Below are 22,257 nucleotides of genomic sequence, written 5' to 3' on the forward strand. Positions count from 1 at the left end.
CTATTGAGATGATTGATGGATTTGTTCCCCATGATGAGTACCGGGATGAGATGGACATGATGACCGTGAGCCAGATTACCAGCATTATTTAGCTTCAACCTATTTCACCATTTGATATGTTTGGCGCGTCTACCATTGAGGTTCTTGAGAGAACCCAAACTATTCCTGTTCCAGAGCTTCTAGAGAATGATAGTAGTTTGTTTGAGGGCACTGTTAGCCCAGTTGAGGGAGCGTCCGACCTTGTGGACCCATCTCTTTCTTTTGATGTTTTATCGGGATTTGTCTCCTGCTCTGATGATGTTTCTATTGCTTCATTTATGGATATGAGTCTTTTTGAGTATTCGCCTGCCTCTTGTGATAACATCTCTATATATGTACCTCACTCACCCACTTCACAGATATTTGATATAGATAATGAGATTGCACAACCCGATTCAGATAGGAACTCTTTCCATCATGACTCCGATCCCATAGACGAGAGAGTTTCACCTGCTACAGGGGATGTTGAGACTGTTGATTTTGGCACAAAGGATAAGCCTAGAGAGCTGAAGATTAGTTCACCCCTATCTACAGATGAGAGAGATAGACTTATTCATTTACTCAAGTCAGACTTGGATGTCTTTACATGGTCTTATGAGGACATGCTTGGTCTTGATCCCTTTATAGTTCAGCACCACTTACCTATCTTACCACATTCCAGACCAGTTAAGCAAAAATTGAAACGATTGCATCCACGTTGGAGTTTCCAAGTGAAAAAGGAGATTCAAAAACAACTCAGTATTGGATTCATATCAGTGGTTGAGTATCCAGAGTGGTTGGCTAACGTCGTCCCTGTTCCTAAAAAGGATGGCAAAGTTAGAGTTTGTGTTAACTTCAGAGATCTTAATAAAGCCAGCCCTAAAGATGACTTTCCCCTCCCACACATTGATTTGTTGGTCGATAGCATCGCAGGCCATTCGATGTTGTCTTTCATGGATGGGTTTTTAGGGTATAATCAGATTTTGATGGCTCTAGAGGATATGGAGAAGACAGCCTTTATTATTGAGTGGGGTACCTACTGTTACAAGGTTATGTCATTTGGGTTGAAAAACGCAGGAACCACTTATTAGAGGACCGCTACTACTTTGTTTCATGACATGATGCATAGGGATGTTGAAGTTTATGTGGATGATATGATTTTGAAATCCCAAGGCAGAGCAGATCACCTAAAGGCTCTAGAGAGATTCTTTGAGAGGATCCAGAAGTTTATATTAAGGCTGAATACCAAAAAGTGCACTTTTAGAGTGACTTCTGGGAAATTATTGGGACATATGGTTACTGAGCGAGGCATAGAGGTTGACCTAGATAAAATCAAAGTCATACTTGACATGCCTGTGCCAAGGACTGAGAAAGAGGTCAGAGGTTTTCTGGGCAAATTACAGTACATTAGTCGTTTCATAGCCAAATTGACAAACATATGTGAACCCATCTTTTGTCTTTTAAGGAAGAACCAACCAACAGTACATCTACTTCTTCTATATTTGAGAAGATTAAAGAGTATTTGCTTTCTCCTTCTGTTTTAGTGCCTCATACACCAGGACGTCCACTTTTTCTATATTTGTCAATTTCATACATGGCCTTGGGGTGTATGTTAGGTCAGAATGATGACTCAGGGAATGAACGAGCTATTTACTATTTGAGTAAGAGGATGTTGGAGTATGAGATGAGATATGTTATGATTGAGCGCCTTTGCTTAGCGCTAGTTTGGGCTACCAAGAGATTGAGGCATTACATGATAGAGTATTCAGTGCATTTGATATCCCGTCTAGATCCGTTGAGATACTTATTTGACAAACCTACATTGACTGGTAGACTGATGAGATGGCTTCTACTTTTAACAGAGTTCGATATCCAGTATGTTTCTCTGAAGTTTATCAAGGGAAGTATTGTTGCCGATCACTTAGCCTTACTACCGACATCTAAGGAAAGACCAATTGATGATGATTTTCCAGATGAGGAGTTTGTTGCTATGACTAGCTTATCAGGATGGTGCATGTACTTCGATGGTGCGGCCAATCAGTCAAGGTATGGGATAGGTGTTCTGTTGGTATCCCCTCAGAGTGATCATATTCCGAGGTCTGTTCGTTTGACATTCTCTGATCGACATCCTATCACAAATAATATAGTTGAGTATGAGGCTTGTATCCTTGGTTTAGAGACTGTATTGGAGCTTGGCATTAGACATATGAAGGTATTTGGTGACTCCAATCTAGTACTCAGATAGATTCAGGGGGATTGGAAGACTAGGGATGTGAAGCTTAGGCCGTATCACGCCTATTTGGAGTTGCTAGTTGTGAGAGTTGATGATTTGAGATATGTTCACCTAACTAGAGCGCAGAACCGGTTTGCTAATGCCTTGGCTACCCTAGCTTTTTCTGTGGACATTCCGATTGATGTAGTTGTACGTCCATTGCTGATTGAGTTGAGGTCTGCACCTGCATACTGTTGTTTGATTGGAGAAACAGAGGTCTAGGATGATCTACCTTGGTATCATGACATTTATCAATTTCTTAGATCTGGCACATTCCCTAAGGTAGCCACTACCAAGGATCGGAGAGCACTGAGGCATTTGGCCACTAGATTTATGATTTGTGGAGATACCTTATACAGGCGATCAGCTGATGGTATGCTTCTATTGTGTTTAGATCAAACCTCTATAGATCGAGTGATGAGAGAGGTTCATGCAGGAGTTTGTGGTCCGCATATGGGAAGACACATGCTGGCTCGTAAGATTATGAGGACAGGTTATTTCTAGTTGACTATAGAGACAGATTATTGTTAATTTGTTCAGAAATGCCCAGAGTGTCAGATTCATGGTGATCTCATTCATGCACCGCCATTAGAGTTACACGTTTTGACCTCGCCATGGCCATTTTCAGTATGGGGTATTGATATTATTGGGAAGGTTTCACCAAAATCTTCCAGTGGTCATGAGTTCATCCTAGTTGCCATAGATTATTTCACCAAGTGGGTGGAAGCCGCATCATATGCGAGATTGACATCTGCTAGGGTTGCCAGTTTCATCAAGTCACACATCATTTGTCGCTATGGGGTTCCTCATGAGTTGATTTCAGACAGAGGGGTGCACTTCCGAGCTGAGGTAGATACTTTGTTACAGAAGTACAACATCAGACATCATAGATCTTTTGCATATAGGCCACAAACCAATGGGGTAGTGGAGGCTGCAAATAAGAATATTTAGAGAATTTTGAGGAAAATGGTTGAAATTTCTCGATATTGGTCAGAGAAACTCCATTTTGCATTGTGGGCGTACCGTACCTCTTTTCGCACCTCTATAGGAGCTACACCTTACTCTCTAGTGTATGGTATAGAGGTTTTCTTTCCAGTTGAGACAAAGATGGGTTCATTGAGAGTAGTCCTTGAGCAGAAAATTTCTGAGACAGAGTGGGCTTAGGCTCGATTTGATCAGCTTAACCTTTTAGATGAGAGGAGATTGAGAGCAGCTAATCATGTTCAGGCCTATCAAAGGAAGATGGCTCGTGCCTTTAGGAAGCAGGTTAAGCCTAGACCATTACAGAAAGATGATTTAGTTTTGAGGATTCTTAGAGGTTTGATTGGAGATCCTAGAGGAAGTTTCAGACCTAGTTGGAATGACCCTTATGTTATTTGAGAGTTGACTCCAGAAGGGGCTGCATGGTTGACTGACTTAGATGGAAACCAGTTTTCAGAGCCTACCAATGTGGATCAGTTGAAGAAGTATTATATTTGAGATTATGGTCGCATGATGGGTGGCCATCATTTCGATTAGCCTCACACCTTATCACTTTTATTGATATATTAGACCATTGCTAGCCCATTGAGCCTCACGTGGTATGTTATAGCCTTATTTCTTTCTTATAGACTTGATTACCATTTCTATACCCGGGTTGGGACCCTTTGGTGTATATGCATGCTTTGCTAGGAAAGTCTCATGAGCTTTAGACTTATAGGCATATCTTCTCATTCTTGCCATCATCTCCTTATCACCCCATTTGTTCTATTTTGCTATCATCACATTTCCATTCTCTTTCTTGCTTTTATCATTATTTGCGTCATCTTATCTCTTCTCTTTCTTAGGTTGATGATTCTTCACATCTTAGTACAAAGAGGGTTGTCATATCACTCCATTCATCCCATCATTTGGCATTGATTCAGAGATTTTAGTTTGAGAGGTTGTATCATGGGTTAGAGTTCATGTATTCATTAATAATTTGAGAAAGTTCGTACATTCCTTATATCTTTCCTACTGGAGTTCGATTTATTGATGATCAGAGCATGCGCAAAAAAAAAAAAAAAAAAAAAAAAAAAAAAAACACAATGACATGTTTGTGTATGATATCTTGCTCCATTAGGCACTTATATCACCTTTTGAGGTCTGTTTACTCGGTATATTTATCATTATGGGTTCTTGTGAGATTTTTATATGAGTTTTCACTCCTTGAGCCACTCTTGTTATGCATTTGGAGTGTTAGGAGTTCATGTGAGAGTTCTATGAGATCCTCTGCTTCTTAAATCATGGTTGACATGTATTAGGTATGAGAGATGAGTAATCTTTTTACTAGGGTCTCCGGATCATTGTCTTACCCACCATTCCATCATTAGTGATATGAATTTCCTTTATTGTACTAACATGGGTTGATCATCATCCATTCTACTTTCTCATTGCCTTCTTTTGTATCCCATTACCTCTTTCCAGATATTCATTCCACTTTTTATCCATTTCCTACATATTGATACACATTTCTGATTCGATACCTTCTTCAAATCATTCACATGTTTCATTGATGGTTTAACGACTCATCATTTCTCTCATTTTGCCATCGACATTTCCTTTGGTTACCTTTAGGTCCAAGGCTCATGAGATTATTTTTTCTATGCATTACATCTTATACACAAGGGTATGGGTTCGATCATTGGGTATTTGAGCCTAGTTTCCATTTATTTCTTCCAACCTATCACCTTGGCCTACGTTACGTCCCGTGTCTTAAGACCACCCTGAGGCCATGAGATCAGACGTTATCTTTGACAGTCTTCACTTGGACAAGCTTTTGTAGATTGGTTGAAGTATAGTAGTTACTATGTTCTCTTTTATGGAAGATACTTTTGGAAGCATTTGGTCTCTCTCTTGCTTGGCATGATGATGTTTGATGGATTTTTGAGTTTGGAGACAATTCACTGATGATATTGGATTCATCCTTTTGCCGTGCATCAGACATCCATACTGGGGCATATTTCCCATTTTCTCTGAGGTTCCTAGTTGTTATTGGATGGTATGACTATTCCTATCTATGGTTATAAAGATGTTTGATTGATTTTGACAGATTCTTTATTATACATCAGATATCCATACTGGGGCATACTCCCCTATCCTTGGTGAGATTGTGTTCGGGCAGCAATACATAGATGGATAATCATTGTTGGTTGTTTACCTCACAACTTCAACATCAGATATCATACTGGGGCCAATCCCCTCTCCTTGGCGAGATTGTGTTCGGGCTACAATACATAGATGGATGATCATTGTTGGTTAGTTATCTCATGACTTCGACATCAAATCTTATACTAGGGCATATTTCCCTATTTTCTTTTAGTATCCTTGAGATTGAGACAGTGGCTAGTTTGGCTTTAGATTGAGTACTAACCCAGAGCTTCCGACAATTGACTGTATCAGGATCTCCCTACATGGATTTATCGAGGTAGAGATGGATCACATCAGGTTTCACCCAAGGAGCATGGGTGGATTCTCTAGCCAGATGTTCATGAGATGGATTCGCTTTCGTCATTATTACCTTGTAGATTGGATTATCTAGATAAGCAGTATTTTATGCACTTTGAGATTTACCTTTTGAGATTCTTTGACAAAGCAGCTCTTCAGATACAGAGATTTCTTTCAGTCTAGACTCTTTAGAGGTTTTTCATGGTGCATCAGTTTTTGACCCACTAATTTCAACAGACGATTGATTTACTAGTTGTTTCAGCAATGTGAGCACCCTGGATACTAGGGCATATTTTCCTTATTGAGTTTAGCAGTTCGACCCTTGGCATTTGAGTATATGGCTTTGAGCGAATTTACTTCCTATCCACTTTCGAGTTGATCTTCTTTACCCACTCCTTCTAGACCCTAAGTCTTATAGCCCTGAGCTATCCATTCCTTCTAGACCCTGAGTCTTATAGCCTTGAGTTATCTACTCCTTCCAGGCCCTGAGTCTTATAGCCTAGAGCTATCCTTTTCCTCTTAGGCTTTGAGCCTCGTAGCCATGAGCTATCCTTTTCCTCTTAGGCCCTGAGCCTCATAGCCCTAAGTTATCATTTCTTATTTGAGACCTAGAGTCTTTCTAGCCCTGAGCTGAGCCTTCATCATTTGGTCGCCCATGAGTGGTATGACCTGGAGTTTGTGTATCGCACTCTCTTTCTAGCCGATCAGTCATAGAGCCCGAAGCTCATAACCTTGAGCTATTCATCGTAACCCCGAGTTACTCATTGCATCATGACCCAGAGTCATTCATGTCATCCATAGCCCTGAGCTATTCATCGTAACCCTGAATTACTTATTGCATCATGACCCAGAGTCATTCATGCCATCCATAGCCTTGAGCTATTCATCGTAGCCCTAAGTTACCCATTGCATCATGACCCAGAGTCATCCATAACATCCCGAGCCCTGAGCTCACGACCTAGAGTCGTTTGCGTCCTTCATATCCCAGAGATGTTTTGTTTTCATCATCATAACCACTTGTGAGTGGCCTCGACCCGGCACCATGAGTCAGAAAGCATCCTAATTGGCTATCCATTTAGAGCCCTGAGCTCACGACCCAGAGTCATTCTTCTTATTTATGACCTAGAGTCACTCTTTCTATTTAGAGTCATGAGCCCACGACCCAAAGTCGTTTTTCTCATTTATGACCTAGAGTCATTCTTTCCATTTAGAGCCCTGAGCTCATGACCCGGAGTCATTCACTTCATCTATGACCCAAAGTCATTCTTAGCATTTATAGCCCTAAGCTCACGACCCAAAGTCGTTTATCCTATTTACGACCTAGAGTCATTTATCCTATTTTCGACTCAGAGTCGTTTATCCTATTTTTGACTAAGCGTCGTTCATCTTGTCCATGACCCAGATTCATTCATCTCATCCATGAATTTGAGTCATCCTTTTCACCTCTTTCCATCTTTGTGTTACTCATCACATACTTTTCTCTCTTTACTGCAATTCCTCCCCACGTAAAGTTGTTCCATCCTTGTCATTGTAGTCATGTGTTCTGATCTTACTCCCGTCATGCGCTAGGACAAAATCTCCGGTCCTTCTTTAGATCTTTGGTACAGTTCACGTCGCTTCACTCATTATTCGTATTTCAACTCACATTCCCTACACTCGTGATATATACCGAAGAGGGGCATATTTGTAGACCCTCCATTTTGTCCCTTTAACACATGTCTTTAAGTTAACTTCCAATATTCCACAGTGATTCTTTGATGGCCCATTACTACTCATGTAGCTTACCTTCTCTGAGCTACTTTGGAGACTTTGGTTGAGGGGTTTATCCGGCTCCACATTATGACCTTGGTTGCCCTTCAAGTTTAGGTTAGGTTTCACTTAGGTGCACTTTAGGTTAGACTTAGTTAGGACCACCTAGTCTCTTATTAAGCCCGTCTAGGTTCACTTAGGCCCTCATAGGCACACTTGGCCTATGAGACCTTTTTTTAACATTTCTTGCACAACTCACATAGTTGCATGACTTGCATGGCCCGCATATGATTGACCATTTTATTTTATTTTATTTTATTATTTTGTTTTACATTATTTATTTATTTTATTTTACTTTATTCTTTTATATGTTGCAACATTGCTAACTCTTCTTTGGTTTTATTCTTTCTATTTTCGTTTTTATTGTTTGACAAGAGAATGGGGGGCTACTGTTCAACTCTCACTAAGGCACGTGCACTCGAAGAAGGTAAGAGAAATATTTTTGGAGGGAAAAGAGGATTAATGTGGCTGCATACATATGGAAAGAGGAGATCCTACATAGAAAGAGAGAAACATTATGATTTTCGAAAATGAAGGGAAATAAAATAAAGGAAATTAGATTTCCTTCAGCAGATTGAGTTTTGGGAGGCTGACACAAATACATAAAAATAAAAAATAAAAAATAAAAATTGCAAAAATGAAGAAAAGAAAAAAAAAAAAAAAAAAAAAAGGAAAGGGGAATTTTCCTTCTTTTTTTGGAACAGATTTGGGTTTTTTATTTTAGGGCTGATATATTTACGTAAGAGAGGATGCTTCAAGGAGGAGGATTTTTTAGGAGATTGTCTTGAGGAAAAGCACAGAGAAGCGGGAAAGGAGTGATTGCAGCAAAGGTTCTTCCAAGTGAGTTCCTGGTTATTCTCGGAATTCTTTCTCATGTTCAATTTCTCCATGAGTTTGTTTCTGAATATTTAACATATTGTTGGTTAGTGTGGACGTTAAGGGCCACAAGTTGTTCTGCTGAGATTTGTTGTTTACTTCTTTACCCTATTTTGATTTTGATTATTCTATGTGTCATGGATGCCTTTAGAAATATATAACTCCATGCCTGAATGTGATTATACTCTGTTTTTTCGTTTGAATCCTATTTTACATTGTTCCCTCTATTCTATTCTTATCCCATGGATTAATACTTGAAGTGGGGGTTATTCATGTTTATTGATCAACATCTTCTGCTCTTTCCTTCTCCGAGTTTTACTTCGTTTTTTTTTTCATTTTATTTCTTCTCTATCCATTTTCCTGCATACTGTCTGAATCTTTGTCATTGCATTTGGGCATATATTGAGGAATGACGGAAATGTTAACATGAGAGATGAAGTGTGCAACAATCTCACTCAAATATTGGATAGTTGATTCCAAGGTTCTTCTAGTGACCTGCAGAAATCTGGAACACGCATCATTGAAATTTGGATCCATCACACACCACCGACCTTGGAAAAATGGGAGAAATTCTAAAAGTTTGATTTTTGTTTCTATTAGAAAATAGGAGTTCATAGACATTAAAATGTAGATTTTTAATAAACTCTTTGCTGTCATTTCCCTTTCAGCATGCCTTTTCATCATTTTCGACTAATTTTCACAGTTTTTCTCATTTCCTTCAACATGCATGAACAAAATTCATGATTCCAAACAATGGAATTCATAAAATCAACTCTTGCAAAATTGATTAGGGCTTTGGAAGGGGCCTGACATTTATGATATTATCTTCGATATTGTTTGTTTGATATTTTATTGATTGCATTTCCTCTTCGTGAATACATGAATTTGTTTTATATTTATTGTTGAGCTACCCTTGTTTCCTATAGAGGTGTGGATGCTCGCTAATCAGGTACACTCTTTCTATCTTCCAACTCTAAAATTCTATGAATGTGTATGTTATCATGAGCCATGTTTGATGTCATACTTGATTGCCTTGATGCTTGTTTGATCATCTTTGATAAAAATGCATGTCATGTGTCATATTTCCAAACTAATCATTGATGTCTTTTGATGGTGCTTAAGAAGCAGTCCAGGTATGCACCATAACTCTCCTTTATTGTAATTTGATCCTATTTGGCATGTTATTTTTTGAAATCACCTTAGTCTATCTAGGTATCCTCAATTAATCAATTAAATGCCACATTTCCCCCAATTTAGTCAGTTGAGACCTCTTTAGAGCTTAGAGGGGTGCTACCTCCTAGAGGTACCGTCCCAATAAGTAACCTGATCCCCGGACCTAAACTCGGGTTTTTCAAAGACACACTTTTCCAAAAATTACGGAGTCATTTTTTAGGGTTTTATTTCTTGTTTTATTTTCCCTTTAAAATATAAATAAAATAAGTGGCGACTCCGACTTTTCCAAAAATAAATTTTTCACAAATAAAAAGCGAGTCTCGCCGATCGAGTGGGAGTGCACGTGAAAAATGCGGGTCCACATTGGATCTCCTATGTACATATCCAAACCTAGAGTAATCATCACTAAAAGTGATGAAATACTCATACCTTCCCCATGCATAGACACTAAAAGTTTCATGCATTTTAGTATGTACTAACTCCAAACATTCCTTGGCTTTAGTTCTCTTGGTTATTTTACCATCTAGATAGGACTCATAGACTGAAAGATCTTATGGAATCAAAAATTCCAGACTTTATTAGTATTTGGATCCCATTTAGATTAATATAACCTAGGTTTAGAAACCAAATGTTTAATTAGTGCTAGGTTTAATCCTGAGATCTAACTATTCTTATCACTTGGTAAAGTGATAATGGAATACATATAAAAGAAAAAAATATTCCCTCCCACTTACCTGCATACCTAACCTTGCATTTAAAGCTAAAGAAAGTATAATCCCATCATTTAACCTTCTCACTTGTTGAATATCCTATAAGGACTTATAGATAGTGGGTCTGGAATCTATCCACTATAAATAGTGAAATCCATCACTAAATACTCAACAAAGAGAAAATGATGTATGTTTTCGTTTGTCCTTCAGCTAAACTGGGCATTCCTTTTCGAGTGTCTTAAAAGGTCACAAAGGAGTCACTTATCCCTGAGTTTGCTCTCTTATTCCTTATCTTGAACTTTCCTTATTTGGTGTTGTTTTTCTTCTTCTTGGTAGAAGAACTTGAAGAACCTTTGACTTCCATATGGACACCCTATAATCTTTGAGAATCTCCTTAGCCATCCCAAAGGAAAATGGCAAAATCTTTAAGATCATATGAATATTGGTGTTCATAACGGTCCTAAGAGTAGTTTGTCAAAGCTGACTTACCCTTATCACCAAATAACCATTGCAAACTTGAAAAAGAATATCAATAGTAATAGGAATGTGTTGCTATTGCAACACATTATCCAAAGATCTAAGTATTAGACACTTGGTCTTATGATCTGTGTAATACCTCTTTGATATTCTACTCTTTCCATTTGCTAGGTTAGTTCATAAGGAATAATTAGCTCTACCTAAACTAGCTTGTCTGCAAATAGTTACTATATCTAGAATAAAATTAGTCCAATTAATTGGTTAGACTTAGCCTATTGTGAGAAAGAGAGTGATAATAAAACCAACATGATATCTATAACAAAGAATATAATCAAGCATATGACATAATTGAACATTTAAGGCATCTAGTAATTAATTTAGCAAAAATATAATGCTCTCAAACTACATATCATTTTGCAAGGTATCTTAGTATCATAAGAATCAAGCCTATGTGGGGCATATCATGACCTTATTACTAGTTAGAGACCCTCTCAGATTGATCTCCTTGTCTTAGCCATAAAGGTACTTAAAGGCAAGATCAACATACCTTTTATTTAGCCCATGGACTTGCAAGTAGGACCACATGGGGCGATTTATCACTTCATATCCAATGTCAAGTGTATAACCATTGTCCTTGAACTGTCACCAAGTAAGGAACCCCACTGTGGGGGTGGTCGTTCCCACTACAGACATATCTAGTCTCATCCATGTGGAGAGTCCATATCTCCTTATTCTTAAGGCTAACCCACTGTGGGGGTGGTGATGAACCCAAATCAAGATGGGCTCGACAATGGAGATCGTGGGTTTGCCTAAGGCCCTCTCCCACTTAATCTTTTGAGATAAATAAGAGCATTTTAAAACCATTCGTAATTTCCTTAATGAATAAATTGTCTACTTGAAAAATTTACAAAAATATTTATTTCCTAATTGGAAACCTAATGTAATAGGAGAATACCAACATGAAAATTTTAAATTTTCCATGAGAGTAATTGTCAAAAAGAATTTTCATAAAATATCCACTTTAAAAAAAAATTAAAAACTATTTTCATACAATTCTACTTATATACACAATTCCAATTAATAAATATTTGATCTAGGAAATGTTTCAAAGAAATTTATTTTCATCAAATTACTAAGCCTTTTGGTAATAACATTTTAATGATAAATTATCTCTAATGAAAATTTCCAAAATATTTATTTTCTAAATTGGAGACTCTTGTGTAATAAGGATTACTTTGTTTTCATACCCAAGATTGTGTAGGGTGCATGCAAATCTATCCAAGGCTCTCTAAATCTATCGCAGCGGATAAACAGGTATTAAAAAAATAATAAGAATACCATAGAAAACATAGATCTAGAGAATAAAGTCACATACCTTTGATTTGAATGTTCTTATATCGATCAATCGATGTAGATAACCCCAAAGTCATAGTAGATCTCGTAAACGCCATGATCTTTTGCCCGATGACTCTTCATTATGTTTAAGAATTAAGATGGTGGATATCTCAAGGGTGGACGCTAGGGTTCTCTCTCTAGACTGAAGGGGAGAATGACAAGACACTAAAACCCTAACCTCTAAAGGGGTATTTATAGGCTTCCTACTAGGCTTAAGTGACTCAAGCCCACCATGGGCTTGAGTCACTTAATCTAACCCAAAAAGGTTGCTAATTGATTAATTAACCATACAAGGCCCTAATTAATCAATTAGTCCAGTCCAAAGAAGCCATTCTCACTTATCCCTATGCAACTTTGCATAATTATTGAAACACCCTTATGCACAAAAGTGAACTAAAAATCCATCCAACCTTCATAAATCGTGACATCAAGGAATATGAGCTTAGAGTGGGGACCATTGGGACCCATAGGAGTATTGGCTCCCTCAATCAAATTCTAAAATTGACTCAACGTCCCACTACAAAGAGTCAATTGCACTCCAATACCCTATGTAATTAACATAGAGATACCAAGTGCTTAGGTCCATGTCCTACTATCCACTGCATGCATATGCCCTATGAACTGCTATCTGTAATCTAACAAGGTAGTGCTATCACATATTAAGATTACCTCTCAAATCCTAGAGTTACATATTCCACTTATTATGTAATCAACTGACATACTTTAACTCTAAGGAGCATATGTTAAATTCCACTAAAGGAATTACTATGTCCACAGATTTCATGATTACATGTCCTTTAGATCACCTAATAGGACACACTATCTCAATCCCATGAGATATCATGGTGCCGTTATTGAGAATACATGTTGTCATCAGCCTCCATCAATAGTGACCCAATCCATAGGGATATATGACCACTTTAGGGTCTCACCCGTAAGTCAAAGCCTCCTATTGATTTTAGCACATGATCAATATCTTCTCAAGGTTGAGAGTCCATGCAGTATAGTAGCTTGGTGAATCATGATCATTAATAGCCTTACTTCATGATTCACCATAGTTCCTGTCCAGTGTGCATCACATATACTAGCACACTCACCATAGGAAACCCATCCTGATGACTAAGACAAACCATCCCTTCAATTAGGATATAGTGCACTACAATCTCAACTAGATTTCCTAAATCCATGAACCAACTATGGACAACTTATCTACTTATAGGGAACCCATGTCTTGTATCTTCTGTGCAACTCCTAATGCACCTAAGTCATGAACAATGTAAGAAACATGGGTTGAATGCTCAAATCAATGTCAATATACCAAGGGGATAGCAAGAGGATAGTTAAGTCTAACTTTGTTATATCATGTCTTACTTTTTAGGGCTCAATCCCAACTGGTTAAAACTGTCCAAACTAGTGAACACTAAAGCTTGTGTAGTTTGAGCCACAATTTGATTGACCCACTACTTTCCTCCATGTCTTCCATAGTGATATGTTGTGTACTTACCTTAATCTTTTTAATCTTAGCTAAAATCTTGATGGGCTTGGACAACACAAATCCTAAATTTTCCTTGAAAAGTTTGATTGCATACCCTTGTTGTTTTAACTTCTTTTGAGTTTTGTTAAGACCATGCATCTTTTCATCTATGGTATCAGAGCTAAGTTCTCCTAATCGTGATGACAAAGTGAAGTCATACCCTACCTAGGTTAATAACATGTAAGCCTTAGGGCCAAACTCCTCATATGTTCTTTTATCTAGAAAAAAATCCTTTTTCTATTTGATTTCTTGAGGATTTAATGGATTTTTGTCTCATCCCTAAAGATACGTTGTAAGTTTGGAAGAAGAATGATGGCATCTTCTTTCAAGACATGAAAATCCCCATTTCCCAACCTTCGAGGTTCTAAATCGTTTCTATCTTCTATGAAAGGTGGTTGACCCTTACTTTGTCAAGATCTCGGGACATACCTAAAAACAAAGGGAGTAGTGACTCTTCCTAAGTCCGACATCAATCTTTTGGAGGATTTTGTTTGCCTTTAATTAGAGTCATCCATGGCTATGAACTGTCTCCTATTAATGTTGGCTCAAAATGCTCAATCTTTTTTCTTGAGTTTAGTTTTTCAAGTAAAAGGAATAGTTATAGAAGAACTTCTTGTATGACATCATTTTGTGTAGAATTCAGCATTGATGAAGTAAGACGTGACTTCTGTAAATGGCTTAGTGTCAACCTCAACTTTTTTCACTTCTCTTTTGTATAACCTAAAGCATTGGCAAAGTCTTAAAGGTATTACCCCATTCTCATGAATCCATGGCCACCCAAGTAACACATTATATGATGTTTTTGCATCGATTACACGAAAAATGTTTTTGAAATTAATTCACCAATAATAAGCTCTAGATGAATCATACCAATAGCTCTTTGTCCTCCTTGATTAAAGCCTTGGATCATTAGGCGACTTCATACTAATTCTTTTGTGGCAATTCCAAGTCATTTCATTGTCACCTTAGGCATGATATTTACTGCAAATCCTCCATTAATTAATATGCAAGTGACTTTATGTTCTTGCATATATCAAGTAACAAATAGGGGTTAATTGTATGGCTTTAACTCTAACTGAAGGTTTTCATTAGTGAAGGTGATGTCCACATAACATGTTGCACAATTATGGCTTTCATTATCAAGTCTTTTACCCTCTTTATTTTGGTGGCATAAAGTGTTGGATTCCTAAGTGTTTGAGTCAATGCACTTCACATCTTATTTGGAAGTTGTAGCATTACATAGATACTAGAAAGCGAGGATAAGTATTGTAAGCTTGCTATTACCTCCCCTTCTTCCTTGGTTTTGCTTAGCTCTACAACAAGAATCTCTTCTTCATTTTTAGTTGACTCATTTTTTTTGAAGGCTTGTTGCAAGAGACCATACCAATTGATATTGTCACTCTTTTATCAAAGACCCCTGGAGGGAAGTATTCTCCCAAGATGATAGGGTTGATGAATTTCTTGACCAAGAGGTCATTTACTTGTACAATCGCTTATTTTCTTTCAAGATTTTTTTTTCTTTCTTTCTTCTTTGGATGTTGATGGGTATTCCACTCATGTCATTCCCTCCTAGGAAGTTTTGGGTATGGATCAAATACTTGCTTCTTGCAAGGTCTTCGTTGTGTTACCAATGTCCAACCTTCTTCACTATATGACAATGATTAATTAGTAAAGCAAAATTGAAAATAGGTGTCCTGACATGACAATTATGTTTGCTTTGGTTTTAGTGACTAGCATTAAATAGTATTGGCACATACCCCTAATGTCTTAGGTGGAACATGTGATGGAATGGGATGGAAATAGCCAAATGCGATTGTAGCATGATTTGACTCTACTACTTCATCCAAATCCAAACGAATTCTTCTTTGTTTCGTAAGTTTCATTATGAGATCTTTTAAGTTGAAACATTTCTCCATTGGATGACTTATGATTTAATGGTAATAATAGTAGTTCGAATCATTAACACAACCCATCTCTTCCAAATGTTTGCACTTAGATAGCTCAATAACCTTTTTCTGAAGCAGATCTTCCAACATGTTAGGCACATCATAATCAGGAAAATGATATTTGTTCTCTTTTAATTCCTTCAAGGTGAACCGACATCTCTCATTTTCCTAGGTTGGTCCAACCTCTTTTACTTCTTTCTTTTTATCTTGTACTAAGATTTTAATGGGAGTCGTATTTACTACCATCGACTCTTTGATGAGTTTCTTTGAGATCTTATCACATTTTTTTTCATCATGTCTTTCTCTTTTTCAATCAACGATTAGGTCCTTCTTAGCACCATGGTTGGCTATGTTGAGCTACATGTCATGTGCTCAAGTAGCTAACTCTACAAAGGTGCAAGGTCATATCTCTTGGAGGATGTACAAAAGACCCCAATGCATTCTTTGTATGCACATCTCCACGGTTAATACCTCGGATAATCTATCATTGCAGTCAAGGCTTAAGGACTGCCAACGATTTATGTAGTCCATGGCCGATTAGTCTTTCCATTTCTTAATATTAGTAAGCTCCATCATGCTTACAATTCATTAGGTACTTAGAAATGGTTAAGGAACTCATACTCCATTTGGTCCCAATTTTTTATGCACTCAGACACAAGGCCTATATACCAATCAAAAGTGTTCTCTCCGAGAGAACGAACAAATTGTTTAACTAATAGGTCATCATTTGTACCTACATTGTTGCAAGTTTTAATGAAATGGGTGACACGTTATTTTAAATTTCTATTTTTGTAAAATAATTGAAACTTTAGATATTGATAACCCACAGGCATACGTAGGTTATTAGTTTTTCAATCTAAGGCTTAGAGTCTATGAGTGTACTCTGTGAGGGTCCACCATATTGTGTTCTAATGATGTTAGTTATCATGTCTTGAAGTTGTTAAACATATAATGACGCCACTAAGATAGATTCCACCATTTCTTTCCCAACTTGCTCTATTCTAGACGCATGTGGTGCATCATCTAATTAGGGATGGCTGGTCTTGGCTATTGGGATGGGTTTCCCATAATGAGTGCACTAATGTGTATGGTTACACATTGGACAGGACCTATGGTGAGTTATGATTTAAGGCGATCAAGTAGTCATGCCTCCACCAAGCTACTTCTTTGTGTCAACCTTGAGAAATATTAAGCTTGTGCTAAAATTAGCGGTGGCTTTGACCTACGGGTGAAATCGTAAGCTGATCATATATTCCCTATGGATTGGATCACTGTTGATGGAAACTAGTAGTAATAGGTATTCTCAATAAAGGCACAATAATATCTCTTAGGATTGAGATAGAGTGTCTTTTTGGGTGATCCTAAGGAGGTGTGTTTATGGAAACTATGGTCATAGTAGTTCCTTAAGTGGAACTTGGCATAAGTTCTTTAAAAGCTAAGATATGTCAATTGAACACACAATACGAGGATTTGTAACTCAAGGATGGTAAAGGTAGACTTGAGGGTTGGATTGACTTTAGGTTCACTTTTATGCATAAGGGCGTTTTAGTAATTATGCAAGGTTGTATAGGGGTAAGTGAACAAGGTCTCTGGATTGAGTTAATTGATTAATTAGTAGGCCTTATTGGATTAATTAATCAATTAAAACTCATTTTGGGCTAGATTAAGTGACCCAAGCCCATGTGGGCTCAAGTCACTTAAGCCCATGAGGTGTGGTTTTTGTTAGCACTTTTTGAATCCTTTTAAAGTATAATTTTATTTTTTTTCATTGTGCATAGGATTTAGAAAAAGCTTAAGATAGTTATGCATATTCTTAACCTGATTCGGACTAGGGAAACAAAGAGATCCGAGTTTTTTCCTTTCAAGGAATTATCCCCAAACTCCTTTAGTGCTTAAAGGAGTTTTTCCTACTATGAGGTTTGTGGATTTTTTCCCACAAAGAGACCAAGGTGATGAATGGTTGGTGCTCATCACGTGTTCTTACTAGTTTTAGAAAACAAGTAGGCTCGTTTTTTTTATTTCATTGAAAGTGTATATGTTGATTTTGCTTTGCTACGATTCATGGGGCCCATAGTGGTATTGTGTGTCGATTGAGCAATGACAATCTTGTCATTTCCCTTGTTGACATACGTGACTTGAGTCTTTTTAGATGTCATCTACATAATAGTGATCAATCTTTTAACTAAAGAGATGAGAGGTAGAAAAGTCCCATTGGGCATGCTAGAAATTTGTATACACAAAATTTTGCAAAAGTCCTAAAAAATTAGCAAAACTATAGAAAAATAATGCAGACTAAAACTTTATTAAAAATTATGTTTGTGGGATACAATCACAGATATAATATTCTTTACAAAAGAATATTTTCCCTCTAATTTTTTCATTTTGATCACAATTCAAAGAACAATTGCGAAATTATTTTCTTGGATTTGAATATCAATCAAGGGCCTAGACCGGCTTTTCCCTTAATAAACTTGTTGAATGGTGAAGAACGCAAGTGTAGGCAGTTTACCAAACTTGTAGGGAGATTTTAAGAAGCTCTTTTTTCTTTTTGTGAAGTTTTTTTTCTTGTATGAAATCGCTTTGTAGATCTCATTTTCTTTATCTAAATTTTTTTTATCTCCTTTGGATTCGTCACCCTCCCTCTTGAAGGAAGTCATCTCTATTTATAGGAGAAGGTAGGAAATTGAATTTTGAATTCCTGGATTTTAGTTGTTTAATTCAAGGGATTTGGTTCTTTGATTTAGCAACTTTTCTTCTTTCAAAGGTTTTAGCAACAAGATAATTATAATAATAATATTTTTTTATTATTATTATTGTTATTATCCTTTTTATAGTTGGAGATTAATTTCCCTTTTTTTAGGAAATTTATCCATAAGAGGATATCTATTTTTTTTTAAAAGACCATATTAGTGGTAATTTAATCCACTAATTTTTTTTTTATGTCTACAACATTCCTATGGTAAGATTTATGATGACCTTCCACAAATGATATGATGTGAATGATAGTTGCAAGTTTTTCAACAAATGAGTGGGTAGATTGGACAAGCACGATGAATTTGATCCAATTAAAACTTTAATTTCAAAATTGTTACAATATATATATATATAATTTAAAAAAAAAACCTCTTAATACCTTATTATAATAGCTTAACCTATAATCTAAAGCTCAATGTGGCTATGAATAGAAAGAGGCCTAAAATAAGGGCTCAGCCTTTGAGCTCCCTAAGCCCAATTGAAAGGCCTAAGTGACCAATACCCCTTATAGACCTAGGATGAGCACTACCGAAACCACTTATGCTTAAGCCTTAACTATCGACATTTTTAAATGATATGATATGAAAGATATTTTCAAGTTTTTCAACAAATGAGTAAGTAGATTGGACAAGCTTCATGAATTTGATTCAATTAAAACTTTAATTTCAAAATATCTAACAAAAAAAAACTATTAAAAAAACTCCTAATACCTTTTTATAATAGCTTAGTCTATAATCCAAAGCTCAAAGCGGCTATGAATAGAAGCGGGCCTAAACTATGGCCTCTACCTTTCATTTCCTATGAGCCCAACCTAGAGGCTTAAGCAAACAATACCCTTTTTAGAGTTAAGATAAGCATTGCCTAAGCCACTTAAGCTTGAGCTTTAATTATCAACATTTTTGTACTTCTTTTAAGGAGTTATATCCCTTCCATCTTTAATCTTTAATTCATCATTTTCATATTACATTTTTTTATGGCCTAACTAGATCCCAACATAAAAAGTAGAATGGGTTTGAGCTTGAACCCTATCTTTTAGGTTAACCAGACCTAACCCAAGGACTTAAGATAATCTACTTCTAGCAAACCTAAGCATATTTAACCAAATCCCAGCCAATAGGTTTAAGTCATTCAGTTTCCGCCCCTAGATTAAATAACTTCTTCTCGAAGTCTATCGCATTAAAGATGTCCAAATCCAAAAGTAGATTTAGCAAAGCCACTAGTATCTCTAGATTATAATTTTACGTCTAAATGTAAAAAGATATTTACAGAGTTGTCAGAACTTTTTAGAATATGAGATTCTCTAGATTTTCTTGCACCTAAGCGTATTTACTAAAGAAGGGAAATGTTCAAAATAATGGATTTTATTTTTAAGTCTAATTTTAAGTAACACCAAACCAAGGCTAAACGACAACTTGCGTATCCTAGTGGATGTTGTCTTAAATACATGCTTGAGAAACTCTTTTCCTCCCCTATATATTAAACCCCAAGAACTAATTTTAAGTATCAAGCAAAAGAGTTTCCTTGTTTATTCAAACTCTTCATTTCTCTGAGTGTTATCTTTGCCAAGAAATTCAAGGTGATAAATTTGGTGTTTACTAATAGAGTGAAATTTTAAGTTTTGTTCTACTTCTATGTTTGTCACAAATTCTTTTATGTTTAATTTATATCATTATAATTTCATTCATTTGATTTACTATATGAATTTTGAGTTTTTTCGAGTCAATACAATGATTATCATTTTCTTAATTACCAAAGAGCTTCACACATTTATGTCAGCAAACTCATATATCTACCATAGGAGATTTATGCATATTCTATATAGAGATTGTTTTATTTATTCCTACAAGCTCACATTTTAGAAAAGCAAAGTTCCTATTTATGATATATTATTTATGGAGTTACATGATCTATGTTAATGCTCAAAATGAAACAACAAATGATATGTTTCCTATAAATCTATACTAAGAATGTATGCAACATACATCTATCTAGCTAAAATAAAAATATTGGTTTGTTTATGCAGAAGAAAAAATGGGATTTGGAAAGGCTACATCGAGCTCAAAGGCCATGAAAATCATTGACACTGAAAAGAAGATCTCTGTTCTCATTGTAGAGGATGATCCTCTTATTCAAAAAATCCATAAAGTGATGATGACTAAATTTGGAACTGAAGTCCAGGTTGTGGCAAATGGTAAAGAAGCCGTTGACCTGTACCGCTCAGGCGCATCTTTTGATCTCATCCTTATGGATTTCGAAATGCCTATTATGGATGGATTTGAAGTAAGTTCTTAAACATATTTTTCAACTTGTTTTATTGAAGAATATGTAATAAAATACATACAAAGAGTTAGGGCCAAATTGGTGGCTATCCCCAAAAGGTAAGAGAGCATCATTTGGTCTAAAAACAAGTCAAAACCATTTTTCTAGCCTAATTTTATGTTTTAATTTTAAAATAAGATGAGTATTCCTCTCACAGAACAAAACCAAATTGCACTATATTTCTATAAAATAATTGTTACAAAGGGTTCTTTTACAATCTTATTAAGAGTAGTCTATTAATCTTATATTCACATGTTTAATTTCATTTTGCAGTATTCAATTTTTTTTATTAAAAAATATGATTTTATATTATAATACTAATGTTCATAACAAATGTTCATCATTTACATCAGAAAATAAAAATAAGGAAATTTCTATAAATAAATATGTAATATAAATTTTAAAAGGTAAATTCATCATTCACATTTTCAAAGAAAAAAAAAATCAAACAAATTCTACTTATTATATTACTTTCCCCAAATTCTTATGTGATATTAAACTATAATACTTTGATAGGCAACCAAGGAGCTCCGCTCAATGGGTGTTACGGGCATGATTGTAGGAGTGACATCTCGTAGCCAAGACTCAGAGATACAAGCTTTCATGAAGTCTGGTCTAAATGCTTGCTATGTGAAGCCCCTCAATGCCGAAAAGGTCACTGCTGTGCTCAATGAGCTTAAGAACAACTGAAGTCTAAGAAGGTCATCTACATTGAAGATCTAGTTTTTAAGTTATCTAACACAAGTAAATCATGACATTAAGTCATGTGCTTCATGTTTTAGCCTGTTTTAGTCTCCTTTATGAGAGACATGTTGTTAGTGAACCTATGGAGTTGATGTATCCTCCTTTAAGTTTGATTATGAATAAAATTGGCTTTATATTTCCATAAATATAAGCATGTTTATTAGTTATGATTATGTAATTCTTCTTTACTTTCATTATTAGAACCATAATGGTTTTATGATTATATGGAAAAAATCTCATATTTTCTATAAACAACTAAGTGATGTATCATAATCTTATTTCTTTTTGTAAGAAACAAAATTCAATGGAATCCGAGGTATTTTACAAAGGAACCAAATTTACCAAATTTAATGACTAAGTTTTATATTTTAAACATCAAGAATTGTAATTTTTTTACTTTTCTAATAAAATCAAGTTTAATTCATATTCATCCATTTTAGATGGCTCTAATTTCAACTATTATCATGGTGTGAAATAAATTAATTTTTTTCACATATTTAATTTTTTTTACACTACCTATTGTTTTTTAACACAATTTTCATTCAACATATTTTCTTATATTTCATCAAATCATTTGCATTGGTAGGAAACTTCATTCTCCTTATATTTCATGAAATACACTCAATACATTCTTATTAAAGCAACACAATGAAAAACTTTTATTCTTTATCCTTTCCTCTTCCTTTAATAAATGCTAATCTCTTCTCATACAGTGATTATATATATATATATATATATATATATATATATATATATATAGTAACA

General features: G+C 35.8%; 1 protein-coding gene across 1 annotated transcript; it reads left to right on the forward strand.

Annotated features, from left to right (window-relative positions):
• The first annotated feature begins 1,310 nt into the window (after positions 1-1,310).
• LOC117913259 lies at positions 1,311-21,438 on the forward strand. The gene is made up of 6 exons (XM_034828215.1): positions 1,311-1,401; positions 1,881-2,115; positions 2,371-2,466; positions 2,554-2,663; positions 20,453-20,709; positions 21,265-21,438. The coding sequence occupies exons 1-6, from the start codon at positions 1,311-1,313 to the stop codon at positions 21,436-21,438; spliced, it is 963 nt and encodes a 320-aa protein (XP_034684106.1).
• Positions 21,439-22,257: the final 819 nt, after the last annotated feature.

Source organism: Vitis riparia, chromosome 4 (genome assembly GCF_004353265.1).
Source record: "Vitis riparia cultivar Riparia Gloire de Montpellier isolate 1030 chromosome 4, EGFV_Vit.rip_1.0, whole genome shotgun sequence".
Lineage (NCBI taxonomy): Eukaryota > Viridiplantae > Streptophyta > Magnoliopsida > Vitales > Vitaceae > Vitis > Vitis riparia.

What these genes read in the sequence shown, in the direction of transcription:
- LOC117913259 (XM_034828215.1), top strand. Translation starts at nt 1,311, where the DNA reads ATGGTTACTGAGCGAGGCATAGAGGTTGACCTAGATAAAATCAAAGTC. An exon ending in GACTGAGAAAGAGGTCAGAG is followed by an intron (nt 1,402 to 1,880) that starts GTTTTCTGGGCA and finishes TACTTTTAACAG; the next exon opens with AGTTCGATATCCAGTATGTT. An exon ending in CTATTATGGATGGATTTGAA is followed by an intron (nt 20,710 to 21,264) that starts GTAAGTTCTTAA and finishes ATACTTTGATAG; the next exon opens with GCAACCAAGGAGCTCCGCTC.